The sequence below is a fragment of the Sylvia atricapilla genome, chromosome 16 (genome assembly GCF_009819655.1).
Source record: "Sylvia atricapilla isolate bSylAtr1 chromosome 16, bSylAtr1.pri, whole genome shotgun sequence".
NCBI classification, from domain to species: domain Eukaryota; kingdom Metazoa; phylum Chordata; class Aves; order Passeriformes; family Sylviidae; genus Sylvia; species Sylvia atricapilla.
This window is the reverse complement of record NC_089155.1, coordinates 9,368,754-9,384,937: the sequence shown is the minus strand read 5'-3', so window position 1 is coordinate 9,384,937 and position 16,184 is coordinate 9,368,754. Positions and strand designations below refer to the sequence as shown.

Sequence of the window (16,184 nt, the reverse complement as noted above, 5' to 3'; positions counted from 1 at the left end):
GTTAAGCTAATCTCCATTTACATATTCTTAATCTTCTCTAATTTCCACCAGAAGTAACATACATCTACTTAAAAATAATGATTCTCTGTTAAACTGCCCTTTTCTACCCCCCCCCCCCCAAATATTTCCTAGCAACAACTCAGTCTGCAAAATTTTAAGTGACCTTTGCTGATCTGCAGTTTCCAGTAATTTTTGCTTCAGTAGGGGTTTTGGTTGGTGTTCGCTTCATCAGACATGCTTTAAGAGCATTTTCAAAATTTTCTTTTATGGAAAAAGAGATAAACTGTTCTGTAAAACTACTTTTTTTTTTTCTTTCTTTTTTTTTTTTTTTTTTTTTTAATTACAGGATAGAAATGAAGATATAAAAATGGAAATGAGCAGGAACCAGTTTTAAACATATGTCTTTATGAATAAGGCTTAATCACACACTTCGTTTTCCAAACACAAAAAGTCTTTTGGAAATGTATTAATTAAAATTAAGTGCCATGGACAAGCGCTTCAGAGGGATGGCAGTCCTTTTCAAATTAGCATAACACTAGCGACAGGCATGGAAATTGGTTTAATAACCCTAAATAGTTACACCCCACTCCTAACACAAATGGCCACGGACAGCTCGAGCCCCTGAGGCTGCGACTGTACCAGTTTACGTGGTTGCTCTGACATTGGGAGGGTACTTCCAACCCAAACAGAAAGCACTGAATGCACCTCAATTATCATTATTATTATTATTATTATTATTATATAATGACTAGTGAAGCATACAAGGCACCAAAGCGTTTGAACAACATAAACCAGAAAACCAAAGTAAACCAACACAAGCCACACCGAAAGCTCAGCCAGCGAGAGACACACTTGGTAACTTGAACAAACACAGTCAGTTTTGGCAGGGGAGCCTTAGTTCAGTCACGATATTAAGTGGCCCAAACACCAGATGTAGATCTAGGGTCGGGCTGTTGGTAGAACAGAAAACCAAGCCAAAGGGATAAGCAGAGTCTTTAAGAGATTTCCTTCCCTGCCATGTTTGCCACGGGTGTGCTCGGAGCTAAGCTCGCTGCTACAATAACCCCAGCCAAACACCACTTTCAGGGCACAGCATTCCCCAGCAAATGTCAGGATACACAACCTAAACCCCTGCCTGCTTAACTCAGAGTCAGACATAAACAACGGGGGTTTTTTTGTGTGCTCATGATTCAGGAGGAACTGGAGAAAAAGTGCAAATCCCTGCTGATATGGAGCTGAATATCCACAAGCTTTTTCCAAGTGTTCTGATCATTCCCCTAAGTTCACACAGCTGCTCCTGCTGCATCCATTTCTGCTTTACCTGACTCCACCAGGGGTTTTCAGGGGCTGCCAGCTGGTTTTAGAGACATGTAGGACAGAGAAAGTGGTGATTAATGTCTTTTATTTATTATAAATACATATAAATATGTTAAGTCACCTTTTGCTTCGTTTATCATGATGAGCAACGACTTTGGAAAATCATCTGGAAAACTTAACTAAGCTGAGAAACAGGCAAACAGCAAGCATTAGCATACAATCACAGGTTCCTCTCAGTCCAAGAACGAGATAATTTTTTTTAAGAGAGAGAAAAAAAAAAATCCTTACTTTGAAGCATCAATTGTTTTAGCAAGAGTACTGGACTTCCCCCCTCCCGTGAGCTCTGACTAAATGATTTCCATTTGGATTTGTGGGTACAGTCCAACCCCAGCTGGCTACACAGAACCCCTTCCGCCCATGACTCTGAAACATTGCATAGTTTGCAGCTGGATTTTGCTTCCCCTCCCTCCTTTTAATCTATTTTTAACACAGGTCGATCATGCCAAAGCAAATTCACTGAGGTTTCCATCTCCAGATCTCTCTCTCTCTCTGTTTTTCTACTGTTCTGTTTCAAAACCGCTCAAAAACTTTGTAGCTCAGAGCAAGCGAAAAGCAACATTACGCTCACGGTCCACTGACAGGCTGGGAAGGAAATAACTCTACAGATGAAGTTGCATGTGAGGGGGGAACTAAATAAAGTAGAAAGTGGGTGTTTTGGAGGGTCCACGTGAACTGCCAAACATTTCCAAATGGGGAGGGGGGGAGGTATTTAAGAGAAGAACAAAAAAGAAAACCCAGACTTAACTGATGGAAGGAAGCCAGGGCTGATGGCAGTGGAAAGAAAAGTGCACAGGAAGAAAAAAAAAAAAATCAAACCAACCAACAAAAAAAGAAAAAAAAAAAAAAAAAAAAAAAAAAAAAAAAAAAAAAAAGGAAGAGCGCGAAGAAGGCAGAAGTCAAGGCTTGTCGTTACAGTGTTTGCAGAGGGCGGAGGCGGCTCCTGTGAAGGCAGTGCATTTCTCGGGGCAGCCGGGCACGGCCGCGCCGCCGAAGGGGTACACGGGCGACTGTCCGAAGGGGTTGAGGGTGGCGGGCAGCGGGGCGCTCAGCGCCTGGCCCTGGTTCAGGTAGGCCACCAGCCGCCGCATCTCCTCCAGGGCCTGCGCCTGCATGAGGATGTAGTTCTTGGCCAGGAGCAGCGTGGCGATTTTGGAGAGTTTCCGCACCGAGGGGCTGTGGGCGTAGGGGATGACGGAGCGCAGCCCGTCCAGCGCGTCGTTCAGGTCGTGCATCCGCCGCCGCTCCCGCGCGTTGATGCTGAGGCGCAGCGAGCGCTGCTCTTTGGGCTTCTTGCCCAGGGCTCCCCCCTTCAGCTTCGCCTCTCGCTCGAAGCCCGAGCCGCCCTTCACGCCCGCCTCGAAGCCGTCCTCCTCGTCGCCGCTCTGCTCTCCGCTGCTCTCCGCCGACTTGCCCATCGCCCCGCCGTGGAAGTCCGCCCCGCCGCTCCCCGCGTACGAGCCCCGCGGGCCCTCGGCGCCCCCGCGCACGGCCCCGTAGGCGAAAGCCGAGGCTCCGTAGCCCGGGGCCAGCGCCAGGTACGCCTCGCTGCCCAGCGACTTGAGCTCAGCCATGGCCGGGAATCCCGCTCGGCCGCCGCTGCCTGGGCGCTGAGGAGGAGGAGGAGGCGGCCCCGCCGCTCCGCTCCGCTCGGCGCTGCGCCCGGGCTGGGGGCGGGCAGTGAGCGCAGAACGGCCCCGCCGCACTTATATCGCCGACAGGGGCCGCGGGGACAGCCGCCGCCAATCGCAGGGCAGCGTCCTTCCCTTCCCTTCCCTTCCCTTCCCTTCCCTTCCCTTCCCTTCCCTTCCCTTCCCTTCCCTTCCCTTCCCTTCCCTTCCCTTCCCTTCCCTTCCCTTCCCTTCCCTTCCCTTCCCTTCCCTTCCCTTCCCTTCCCTTCCCTTCCCTTCCCTTCCCTTCCCTTCCCTTCCCTTCCCTTCCCTTCCCTTCCCTTCCCTTCCCTTCCCTTCCCACAGACAGGGGCAGACCTGGAGCAGCTCCTCTGTTTAACTGCCCCTGGATGCTGGAAGGAAGCACCAGGGCACACACAGTAGTTGAGATCCAGTTGTGGTGGTTCAGGTTGGGTTGGCAGAGGAGGCACCTGTTGTGCAGGGAGGTTTCCAAGGCACAGGCGCCATCTATTCCCGTTTTCTTCAGGGGCTCACAGTGCTCCTGCATTCCATGTGCCAGGAAAAGGTTAGATCCGTGGTGGCCCAGCCCTTCTCCTTCCCAGCTGTGGATACCAGCAGCAAAGCATGACACTGGGACAGGAAACAAACCACACCATGGCCTGCAGGGTGGGAGGAATCATCGCTGACTGGGGGTGTCTGATCCATGGAGGAACCTCAAGGAGACTCTAAGGCAACCACTGGCCAAGGTAGAGCTGCATGGAGAAGGACAATCAGGATGTTTAGCCCCATATTCTGCATCAAGATGAAAACAAGGGCCTAAACTTTAATTGTAACAGAAAGAGGTCCCAATTTCTTTCCTTTCTAGAGTTTGGAGACTGCTTCATAATACTGAGGTTTGTTTTACAGGTATCATAAGGGCATTCCAGGCTTTCTCCATAGACGTGTGCCTGATCCATTCCCTCCAACCTGGACATGTGCCTGGTTCAGGCCCCTCAGCCAATGCTTGGAAAGGATGGGATGAATCCTGAATCCTGTGCAGTGACACATAGATGTGAGCAGGTGGATATTGCCTGCAGGCAGATGCAACCTGTTGCTGCAGATGCACCTGGCAGATTATCTGCCGTAGTAAATAGCCTGGGTGTTACAGTGACAGGAGGCTTTTTCCAGAATGTGCTTTGTTTTTCTCAGACCCTCTCCGAAGTGTAGTTGGCTTGTCCTCTCCCCATCACCTCCCTGTGTGCCGTGTGCTAACGTGAAATGACGAGCTTGTCTCCCTTCCTTCTCCACATCAGAGCCAGGAGAGCTGGGATGAGCAGTGACACATTCACCTCAGCTGTGCTTGCAGAGCTGCTGCCTGAACGAGGCTGTTCCCCTGCTCTGTGGCTGCACATCTGGGAAGTTGTGTTTCTGCTTTTTGGAGGAGTGGAGCACTTAAAACTGTTCGAGCCAGGCATCAGAGTGTGCAGCAGGTTTGTCCATCATACTTTTCATTGATGTTCTCTTACCTCACCTCCAGTGTCTGAATATCTGTAATAGTGTTACAATATGGTCACATCTCCCTTTTTCTCCCCTTATCAGGCTTATCCAACCATGAAGACCAATTACTGATTTTAGTAACTTAATTGTTTTATGAGAATTGAACCACTTAGCTGCTCCAGGGACAGATCACTCTATATATTCATGATGACACTCTATATATCCACTGTGACTTTCAAATGCAGGTGAGTACAGCATGACTTTTTCTCATCTCTGGAGCCAGTCCCACACTCTGAGTCATGACAAACAAATGGAAGGAGGTACCAGAATATCATCACAGGCATAGGTAATTCCCATTAGAAAGATGTAGAGGAAATGTTAAAAGCAGGATTGTTCCCTGCTAGAAATTATCTACCTTTTTGGTAATAATATGTTAAGATCCTGCAATGAGAAGGACCAGTGGTGTTATAAACTTTCAGAATTCTGGTTGTAAGGACATGCTGCAAGTACTGCCAGCTTTCTAAAAATGTCATGTGCACCAAAGTGGGCTGAAAATTAGAAGCAAATAGTTCTCACACAGGCTCTCCTATGGTTTATTAAACAGATTAGTTCTTCAAGGGTTATTTCAACACTGAAGGGTAGCTTGGGAGGTGCATCAGCTACAGGAGAACAGAGAGGGAGGATTTGATGCTTTATATGTAATTCTAAAACACACAGTGGAGAGAAATCATTTGGAGCCTGTATGAATCTGAAATCCATTCAGGTTTAATGTGCTACCAAAAAGTGCTCATGGAAGAATATGCTTTGGACTTCTGCCTCAAATTATCGCTGTTAATCGGCATCTGAAAATACTCAACCTGGTTTCTCACTGAAAACTGAGAAACGGAATTTAGAATTTGACATGTTAGACTAGAGCAAAACAAAAAACAAAACAAAACAAAACAAACACCCCACAAAAAACCAAACTAAAGCAACAAACAAAACAAAACAAAACACAAACAAATAAACAAAAAGCAGAAAGGAGTGACTCATGTGGAAAACTACGGCAGAAAAAAAAAAAAAAACCAAAACTCTGCCTGCTCCTGCCGGGAGCGATGCGGATTTGTTGGGATGGTTATGGGGTCTGTCCCTGCCAGGACCAGTGAGGGTTTATCGGTATGGGGATGGGGTCTGTCCCTCTCGGGAGCTGTGAGGGTTTATCGGGATGAGGATGGGCTCTGTCCCTGCCGGGAGCGGTGAGGGTTTATCGGGATGGGGATGGGCTCTGTCCCTGCCAGGAGCTGTGAGGGTTTATCGGGATGGGGATGGGCTCTGTCCCTGCCAGGAGCTGTGAGGGTTTATCGGGATGGGGATGGGCTCTGTCCCTGCCAGGACCAGTGAGGGTTTATCGGAATGGGGATGGGCTCTGTCCCTGCCGGGAGCGGTGAGGGTTTATTGGGATGGGGATGGGCTCTGTCCCTGCCAGGAGCTGTGAGGGTTTATCGGGATGGGGATGGGCTCTGTCCCTGCCAGGAGCTGTGAGGGTTTATCAGGATGGGGATGGGCTCTGTCCGTGCCGGGAGCGATGGGTTTCTCGGGCCGGGGTCTGTCGCGTCCCCGGGGCCGGGCTGCGGTCCCGTGCTGACATCTAGCGACCAGCGGAGGGGAGCGGGCGCCCACCGCCGCCGGCACCCACCCGGCTCCTGGGCACCGAGCCAGAGGTGGGCAAAGCGCTACAAACTCCCAAGCGACCCCCGAGGGGCACAATCAGAGCCGTGAGCGCGTTCTCTGGTTGCAGTCCCACACCCGTGCTGTGGATACAGTTCAATACAGCCCTGCTCACCGCAGCGAGCCCGTCAGGGTACGGATCTCACATCCAGGCAAACGCAAGGAGGGTGGAAGGTGATGTTCAGGCACCAAAATGTGTGATGGGATCATTTTCTGCTGAGTACAAAAGGTGGTGGGATGAGGGGAGTTAGTCTGCTGGAAGGGCCCCGGAGCTGCTGGAAGTGGTGGGTGAATACTCCATCCCCTGTGTGTGACAGCAGGAAACCAGCAGGAACAGCTGTGTAGAAAAAGAACAGGCAGTGGCAATGCTGTGTTGGGTCTGGCTGTTTGGAAATGGTTGGTGCGTAAAGATAAAAGCTCAAGGTGGAGAAAGCAGGCAGAACTCACTCTGGCAGGTGTGTGCCAAAACCTCAGGTCTGGAATAGCCAGAGGTGCTGGAAGCACGACAGGAGTGCAACAGGAACGGGAGCTGCTGTGTTTGTTTCTGCTGACTCCTTGTTTATCACTTGTCTGTCACACAGCTGAGGCTTTCCTCCCAAAAATTCCCGAGGCGAGTCATTTTTATGTAGGGGAAGGAAGATCTTATGGCTAAGGCACAGGACCCTGGATATAAGACTCCTGCACTCAGGTCCTAACAAGGAGTTTGATTCTGCTTATAAAACCTTGCTTGAGAAATTAGGTGGGTGTGCAGAGCCTGTGCTTGTGATCCTCCTACAGTAATTGTGTACTCATGGTAATACAAAAGGCAGTGAAAACTTCTATTACTGCCTGATCCTGCAAAGACCACCACAATTCCTACAGCTTTAAAGAGCAGCATGAAGAGTTTCAGCACAACAAAATGGTCACTCTTGGATTGTTCTTCAGACAAAGTGATGACAAAGTCAGGCTTTCACCAGCAGTCGTCCATTCGAGCACCAAGGAGGGCATTTTATGAAGGAGAGTTCCAAAAGGGAAATCCTCATACAACTTTAAAGGTTGTTTTGAAGCAGTTTATTCAAACTTAGAGTTTGTTTAACAAGTACAAGCCTCTGGGATAGGTTTTGTTCTGCTTATGTCACTCAAGTCATACTTTTCCCCCTTCACTAGATGGCAGCAAGAAGATAGCTATAGGGATTTACAGGATTAGCATTATTATTTTTTTTAAAAATACAATAAACAGAGAGTTTTCAGTTGGTTTCTTGTTTGAATGGATTTCTTTAGCAGTCCCCTTAGACAGAAAGCTCTCAAGAACCAACCCAACCAGCAGCAAGCCGGCCAAGAGCAGCGGCAGAGGAGTGTGAAAGAAACATCTCTTTTCCAGGGAGGAGAGGAGAGACTCGGCGTAGCTGCGGGTTTTGGTGAGTGTTTCAGCGGGGAAGGAGCGATTACCCGGTCTGCAGTTCCCTCTGCTGGCAAAGTCTCCTCTTGCATGGGGCGGGCTCGGAGGAGGGTCGGCGGAGCGCAGGGCTCGGCAGCGGGGACAGGCACATCCCACCAGCCTCCCATGTGCCAGCCCTGCCCCCGAGGAGAACAAGGCGACATCATCCTCTCTTTCCCATCTGGTTCTGCTTCGATCTTGCAGATGGGATACAGGATTTAAGCTGGAGGTTCTTGCTGCTCCTAAGTTCCAGTCTCTTTCTCCCGTTCCTCCTACCCTGTCTCCTGAGGCTACCGGCCCTTTAGCTCTAGGACAAAGTTCTTTATGGCAGCTAGAAATGCACGGACGATCCTTAGCTCTGACTATACCCTCTAAAACCTGAACAGCCTTTATTATTACTTCTGCTGAGGGAAAGGATGTACAGATACTGAGCCCTGCACAGAGAGGGGTAAGCAGGTGTTTTCAGGGAAAACTTGAATTCTCTTATGCAGAACTTCATCCCAGAACTTGCAACTACTGGAGACAAGGCAGTGACAGGGACCCCAGCTACCCCCTTGGAGTCCAAGCAAAGGTGTTGCCTTCCTTCAATGAAATAAAACTGAGTGCCAGGGGGAAGCACAGGGGCTGCATCATCGCAGTGGTGCTCGGTTTGCTAAGAAGAGAGTGTTGATGGAAGCAGCAGGAGGCAGAAAGAAGGGCTGGGCTGGTTGTTCAGAGCTGAATTACTCTGTATAGTGATATATTACTCTGTATAGTGATGGGAGCTTGGCCAGACTGGCAGTCATGGGTTTTGGTGTCTGTGCTCAAGCCCATGTAACAAGCCCATGTTGTCATATTCTTAAACCTTAGAGGCACTAAGGAAGGTGAAGGGGATTCTCCTGCTCACTGACCTTCTGGCTTCTCCCACTGAGTGTGCTTGTTTGTCTCTTACACTTCTGCAGAACTGACCCGTAAGAAGAGGAGGTGATGCTTGAGGTGCTTGAGAGAGCTGGGTGTGACAGATGGCCCTGAAGGAAAAGTAAAAGGGAAAGAAGTTCCAGTGGGTCAGGGCTGGCAGGGGATGCAGGATGTGCCACGATCCAGGGAAATGGGGACAGGTTTCAATCAGGGTTTTTAAAGTGGGATTTTGGGTACAGGATGATGTCCAGGCTTCTGCCTCAAACAAAATTGCTTTGTTCTCTTTTCTGCTTTTCCAGAGGTTTGTGCTTCTCTGGGAGATTTCTGTTCCCTCCTGCAACGTGAATATCCCAACCTAACGAGTGAGGGAAAACTTGGCTGTTCTAATAAGACAAGGGAGCAGTTGAAAATGGATTAAGAAGGGATTGAATGTGTCTTGTGAGAGCTTGGCTATTGATTTCTAACCCTCCCATTCTGATGTTATTGCAGAAATGATTTTCTTCTGCACTGTGCAGATATTAAATATTAATAAATAGAAAATTTAGAAAAAGGGGAAGGGGGGGGGGAGAAAAGGACCAGATCCCAAGACATCTTGCTGCACAATTAAAAACCAATTGAAGGACTTCAAGAATGAAAAACTTTATTTCCTGAAGTTTTCTGGAGCTCAGAGTAGAAACATAAGGTGGTTTGATGAGATAATTTGTAATGTTTCTATTTAGTGTTTTTAGCAGAGGTGTGTGATTTTGAGCCATATCTCATTGCAGTAGGATGAGGATTAACACAGAACAAAAAGGGATGAAGATTTACTTAGATCCCATTCACCAGTGACCCATTTACTCACTGATGATGAAGTAAGGGGAACACACAGGTCTGCTCTGCCTTCACTGCCTCCTGCAGTCATGCTCAGTTCCATTAGGCTTCTATTTATTATTTAGCAGAGGAGATGGAAGACAAGGCACACCAAGGTGATTTTTATGTCCTAGACCTTTCATTTGCTCATGAAGAGTGCACAAACTGCTACTTCCCAGGAACTCTGTGGTTTCCAAGGGGAACCCACGTTCCCTGGGTGTCTGCAGGAGGAGGTGAATGGACGGGCAGGCTCTGCAGGCAGGTCAGGGCTCCCAGTGCACACAGGCTTTGCAAGGAAATCTGCTTCTCTCTTGGAGCTCCACTAGGAGACATTCTGCCCCAGCTTCCTCCTCATTCCATCAAACTGGGCACCAACTGAGGCAAAAAAAAAAAAAAAAAGTCACAACGAGAATCTCATGTCCAATTTCTTCCAAGATCAGTATTTTTTTTTTCTGTAGCAAGATATGGGATAATGGAAAATGCAAATTAAATTTGGAGGCATGGAATGTGGAAGACTGTTCCTTTTCAAGGGAGTTGTAACCATGAGAAGGGGAATTGTTAGGGTCTTACCCAGGTCATAAATGTGCTCTTCTAGCACTCTAAAACATTACTTATGTTGGTACATTGTCCAGCAAATTCAGAGCAAAATTAGAGAATGCAGACAGAAGGGGAAGGAAGAGGAAATAGCTCTATGGTCTCATGAGCACAACCAAAGGTAGGATTTTCAACAGTCAGTGCTGTTGCTGGCTGATTTCCGTCCTAATTCAATAGTTTTCAAGCTGCACAAGATGTTTGATCAGTGTTTTACATCCCAAAGAGATCCTTCTTTGACAGACTCATAGCTGGATATACCTTGTCTGCTCCTGTCTCTATTAATCTTTTTTAATGATCTCTCTTGAATTTCGTGGCTGTGGCTGGTTGTGGCTTTGCTGCTGCCAGTTCTCCATGGCCTTGATGCTCAGCTATTTCAAGTCAGCTCCTTGACTTTGGATCTTGTCCCCACATCACTCATTTCATGATGGTCCTGCAGCCTGTTCTTTGTTTGCTCAGCTCAGATGGAACTTTCAAGCCTGTGGAGAGAGACCCAGCACATGGCTGCCAGGGATACTGAGCTATTTCTCTGGATTTAAGGGAATTTGGTTGGTAAATTTGTGTCAAGCACATTGACAAATGGAAACCTGGCCCTGGGCTTCAGATTCTGCTGTAGGGCTGAGCAGATGGGGCTCCAGTCTTTAGTCTTTTCCCAGTTCACTGTGTGCCTGTGGTGGCCCAGGTCTGTGGATCAGTGGGAATCAAGAAGCTAAAAGCTTGTGAAATAAAATAAATTATAAATTGCTGGAGCTTCTGTAGCTTAAATAGTGGCTCCTATCAGCAGAGCTGGAGAACCTCACCATGCACACCCTCAGTCTGTCCTGAAAACAAACCACCCTAAACTGAGCAGTGGTCCAAGAATGCTGAGAGAGGCTGTTGTGAGGGATCAACTGATGGCTTCAAACCCTGGAAGCCTGGAAATCCTTACTTTCTGCCATTCCTCATGCTCTCAGCTGCTTTCTGTGCTTCAGTCCCTTGCCTCTCACAGAGCAGTGTTTGCAGTCCCAGGCCCAGAGAGGACCAGCCAGAAAAGATTGCAGAGCACTGATCTGGTGGGCAGTGCTCCATCCATCCCCTGCTGGCTCTCCAGCACAGTGCCAGGAGGAAGGGAGGCAATGTCCTTCCTGGGTGTCTAAAAAGAGCGTCTGCAGATTACCCAGCATGTCACACCCAGCTTTAGAAGCACCATAAGGCATCATTTGGCAGACACCAGGCAATATTTAGTGACTATGGGAGCTATATATAATGGAATTACGGAGGGTGTGAGAAAGCAGCACCTCCTCCCATCTGCCCCCTTAAGGGACGCAAATGCTTTGCTATAATACCGTTCCCCGAGAGCTGGAACTTTTGCAAATAAGGGACTTTATTAAGTTGTTAATAAGATTTCATTTTCTCACTAATGCTGTGGTGCTACATTATTAATTTAAAACTGTATTTAGCCTGACATGCTAAAGTGCTAGGCCTCATTATTAATGCATAAACCCATGCCTCTGTTGTTTAATTAAACACCATGATTATGAAGTTCTGATGTGGTTTAATGATAGCAGGCTGGAGTGGCAGTACATTCCTGTGCTCAGATCTCCCCCATTCCCCCTCCTGCTTCTTTCCCCTTTCATTTCCCTTCAAAAGCACAAATGCAGTTGTTGTTCTGCTGAATAAACACCACATGACAAATGGTGTTGATCTTTCCAAGGTGACAGAGAACTGCATTTCTATTTTCCTAGGCTTAGCTTATTATTGACCAGAGATTTCTCTCCTCCTTCTGTTAATGGCTCTGAAGGTAACTGTTTGTATTTCCCCAGAAGACAATATAATCCTTGCTCCCAGTAAAGTCAACAGCAGTTTCCAACTGACATCAATGGGGCAGAGTTTCACCCAAAGACAAGAAGAGACCTAGAAAAAAAAGCCCAGGTTTTTATATATCTGTTTATACTTGGTAATTCCTGAACACACTACAACTTTGTTATCTTGGAGATGGAGCTTGGTCCAGGGAAGAGGGTGTTGTACTGAATCACACAAGAATTAATGGACATAGACCAGGGTAATAAACACAGTGGAGATTTTTCCCCACCAGCATCCTTCTGAATTAAACCCAAGTGTTTTGGAGTCCTTGTTTCATGCAGCCCATAGCTGGTATCCTCACTGATGTCCTTTGCAGGACCAGGGTTGTCTGGGCATTTCTGATAGACTTTCTGCTATGCTTTCCTCTCCTTTCTCCCCTCAATATTTGGCTTCATCATCTTATTCCTCCCTGTTTCTCGTGGTGATTCTTTCTGAACAGCAGCTTACCCAATCTGGCTTGCAGAGCCTCTTACATTATTGACTAGGAGGAAAATTAAACATATTCTTATGTACTCTCCTGCTTAATAAGGATTTGCACAGATCAGCCCTCTGTGCCTTTGTTTCTCTCCACACCCCTTGCCTGTTTGTCTGTTCAAACAGGAAGTTCTTGGCTTAGAGCCTCCCATCTCCCAAACTTTGGGGTGTCCTCTCTCCTTTCAAGGCTGTAGGAGTTAGCTGTGTCCTTTGCTGCAACCAAAATTTTACCCCAAACGTTTTTTCAGCCAAAGAGGAGAGGGGACAAGGAAAAAGTTGCATGACAACACCAGGGGTGCAGGAGCACTCATCATTCTGGCCATTTCTAGCAGGGTAGGTGAAGTCCCTCTTTACTGCAAACCAGGTGAATTCACAGCTGACCACCAATGCTTTGCTCAGCAGAGACCAAATTTTCTTTTTAAGTCGCCATTTGAAACATATCTCAGATTCTTTTCCTTGCACCTCTCAAAGAAGAAAATTGTTCATTATAATCAACCGTCCTTCACTTTCCTGCCCTGAAAGGGAGTGCACAGATCTGTTCTCTCCATGTGCAAATACAACAGAAATGTTACCAAGCTTAACTTCCTTTAGTAGATTATTTTTTTAAAGTATGTGTTCGGCAAAGTAACCTTTCTCTAACAAAGAGATGACCTTTTTGCATTTATGTAGTGCTTGTTGCTAGGATTTAGATCTTTGCTGAAAGCTGTTATTTCTTTTGAGTACGGGAGAAAGTGCATTTTCACCTCCATTTGGGTAAACTGTCATTTTCTACTGTTCATTGCTTTTCTCACCATGGAATAATAATTCGAGGTGCAGTGGGCTTTTTGAGAGAATGCATTCCAGGAGTGTGGTGGGGCCTGGGAAGTCCTCCACGTTTTCTGGTAGGGGAGAAAAGGAAGAGGAGGGAGAAGGCTTCTGAAATATTTCAAGCTCCTCAGTGGTACAGTTGCTCAGCTTCTGCCATCAAATGATATTCAGCTTAGGAGGGTCATGCAGGTATTTTATAATCACACACAAAAAGCAGCCTGTGGGTAGCAGGGAAGCTGTACCTGTATGCACAATATGTTATTTTTTGGTGGTAGCACCAGCATCCATAGGAAGCCACTTTAGGCAGATTTAAGAGGTTTCTGTCCAACCGTGATGCTGATGAATAACAGAAATAATCTAATATTACTCTTTGTGTGGCTCTGTTCCTGGTGCCATTGCAAGTCATCCCATTAATATGGGATGCAGGAGGTACCAGGTGAGTGCACAGGCAGTGGGCTGTGACTGAGGGGAGGGGGAGTTACACACACCTGTGCAGATCCCTTATTGAGACACAGAAATGAGCCTCATCTCTCTTAAACCATTTCCTGTACTACTTTCTTTAGTGAGAGACTAAAAGAGACCACTAAGAGCAACCTGACTTGTGAGATCTCTTTTCTCTGCAAATCGAGCATGGAAAAATCCCTCAGTTCCTTGGAAACCAGTGAAGACCCTGCCTAGAGGGGAGAAAGACCCAAATACTTCCAGCATGTGCAGCTGCAGTTGTCTCCAAATAGAAACAGGCAAAGTCAAAATGTTCCCTAGGAACATTCACACTTTTCTTGGTCAAAACTGCTCTTCAAACAGATGACTTCAGAAGCTGGATGTGCTGTTTGCCAGCACATTCTCACAGAATTTCAGGAGGTGGAAGGCAGTATCATAAGCATTTAGGAATTGTGTGCAATAATTGAATTGAATTTATTGCTCTGTGGTTGAGTGCAGTGGGTGCTGTGGTGACCCAAAGCCCAGCCAGGCCAGCTGGGATGGCAGGAACAGTCCCTCTTACACCCTATTTCTTCTTCTCTGTCTCTCTTGAACGTAGAAAAGAGCAATTGCCAGTTTCTGTCTTATTGAAACAACTAAAATTAATCAGGTCCAAATCCATCCTGCCCAAGAGACCATGAATTCAGCAGGATCAGAAGCCCTTGGTTAAGCAGCCCCTGAAAGTCTATCAGAAGTTTATTAGTATGGTAATTTATCTGGGTAAGCACATAAAGATGCTAATTGAAATGCTTTTTTGGCATTATTATTTAAAGGCAGAAAGGTTGGAGATTTTCTAGGAAGAAAAGTAGAGTTGTCACTTATGTTTCATCATTTCTTAATGTTATAATTTCATTGATTTCTTCTGCTTCATTTTAAATGTTATTATTTTTTTTTTTAATTTTATTTTAAGCATGAAGAACAAAGACCTTGATACTCCAAAGATTTGGGGCTCGTGCCACGTCTGATTCTGGCCTTGATGCATGGAGATAGATTGAATTAATCAAACTTCTTCACACTGCTATTTAATCGGGTTTACAATTAGCTGAGGGCTGCAGGTCTCCCGGGCCTATCAGCTGTAATACAGCAGCTCTGCAGCCACACACTGGGAGTGCCTCACAGACCAGATTGTCATAATGTGGCATGAAATTAAAGCGTGATGTTACTTGACAACAGAATTTATCTCTCTCCCTCCCTCCCGCTTTTCTTCTCCTTAACAAAGTCCCTACCTAGAGACAGGCGTCCCTGTCGAGCTGCACCCACCTGCTCTAAGCTACACACAGCTGCCTTCAAAAGAGTTTCTGATATTATTAAACCAACCTGTGTTCCTCTGCAGCGATTTGGCTGTGAGGAGCCAACAGGCACAGAGCTCTTGTTTCAGTTCTCACTCTGACGCATTGATCTCCTCGCTCCCTCTCTCCTTTCTCCCCTCGCTGCTCTCCCCAGGTCTGTCTGCACCCAGGTCTGTCTGGGTGGTGTCCTGCCCCAGCCCACTGCCATTCGGACTGAGAAATACAAAGGGGACTGAGGAACAGGGTTTTTTTTTTTCATCCCTCACACCTCACCTTGATGTCTTAAGTTTTAACTTTCATGTTTTTCAGATTCTGTGCTGCCCAGGAGTGTAGTTCTGAGCCTCACATTCAGTGTCAGTCAGCTCTCCTCACAGAGTAGGGAGACAAAACAAATCCTTTTCCTGCTGAAGACCAAGGACACCTTTCAGGCCCAAAAGCACAAACAACATTGGGCTGAAGGGAGGAACAAGAAGGATGAGACCTCACAACCCGAAGCTGTAATTGGACAATTAAACCCCAATATGCAAATGGACCAAAACTTATCAAAGTGGGAGACCTCGTGACCAGTTGTCCATTTTTTGTGACCATTTTAATTCCTCCTTGGGTATAGCCCTGGGTCAGGCTCTTCTCCTGCCCAAGGGGTTCCATAAGGGCCTTTCAATAAATACCTACTTTATTCTCTAGCTCTGTCCAGTCTCTGTTCCAGGTCAGCCTTCCCAAGGCATCAATCTCTTAGGAAGCAACATGGATGCATGGTTAGGGAATGGGATTTATAATTCCTCCCCACACAAACAAGTCAAAATTTGGTGAACAACACTACTAACAACAACTAATGAACTGGCTGTTGATGATTTTGTGTCATTCAGCAAACCTGTCATAGGAAGAGCTGGAAAGAAGAACCTAATGAACCCAGGAGGAAGATGGAAAGAGGTGAGGATCAGGCTGAGTGGGTCATGGAGGACATTCTTCCCTCCTTGAACTGACCCGGGATCCAATCTAATTCAATGTACACCTCAGAAATCCATGGGCAGATGATGAAGTACCCGCCGCAGTTGAGAGGAAAGGTTGGGGAAATGTTCCTGCTGTTGAGGTTTGACTGTGGAATATTCTCCCCAGCTGCAGCCCTGGAAGGTGCTGGAATTACACTGGACATGGAGAATCCCACACCAGGACAGGAAGCCTGGCCAAGGGGTACAGGGGGATGCAGCTCTGGTCCTACTGAAGGGAATGAGTGAGGGAAAGGCAGAAACAAGGACTGGCCTTCGATGACTTTGATGACACAGTTTGGTTTCTGCTCCTGGGTTCTTGTGACTTCTCTGGGTCTGGGAGGTGACCAGACCCACCAGTGGT

General features: G+C 47.1%; 1 protein-coding gene across 1 annotated transcript; it reads right to left on the bottom strand.

Moving 5' to 3' along the window:
- Nucleotides 1-715: 715 nt before the first annotated feature.
- Nucleotides 716-2,948, bottom strand: BHLHE23 (basic helix-loop-helix family member e23). The gene has a single exon (XM_066330863.1). It carries the CDS (start codon nucleotides 2,946-2,948, stop codon nucleotides 2,274-2,276), a length of 675 nt encoding a protein of 224 aa, XP_066186960.1. The 3' UTR covers nucleotides 716-2,273.
- Between the last annotated feature and the right edge of the window lie 13,236 nt (nucleotides 2,949-16,184).

What these genes read in the sequence shown, in the direction of transcription:
- BHLHE23 (XM_066330863.1), bottom strand. Translation starts at nt 2,948, where the DNA reads ATGGCTGAGCTCAAGTCGCTGGGCAGCGAGGCGTACCTGGCGCTGGCC.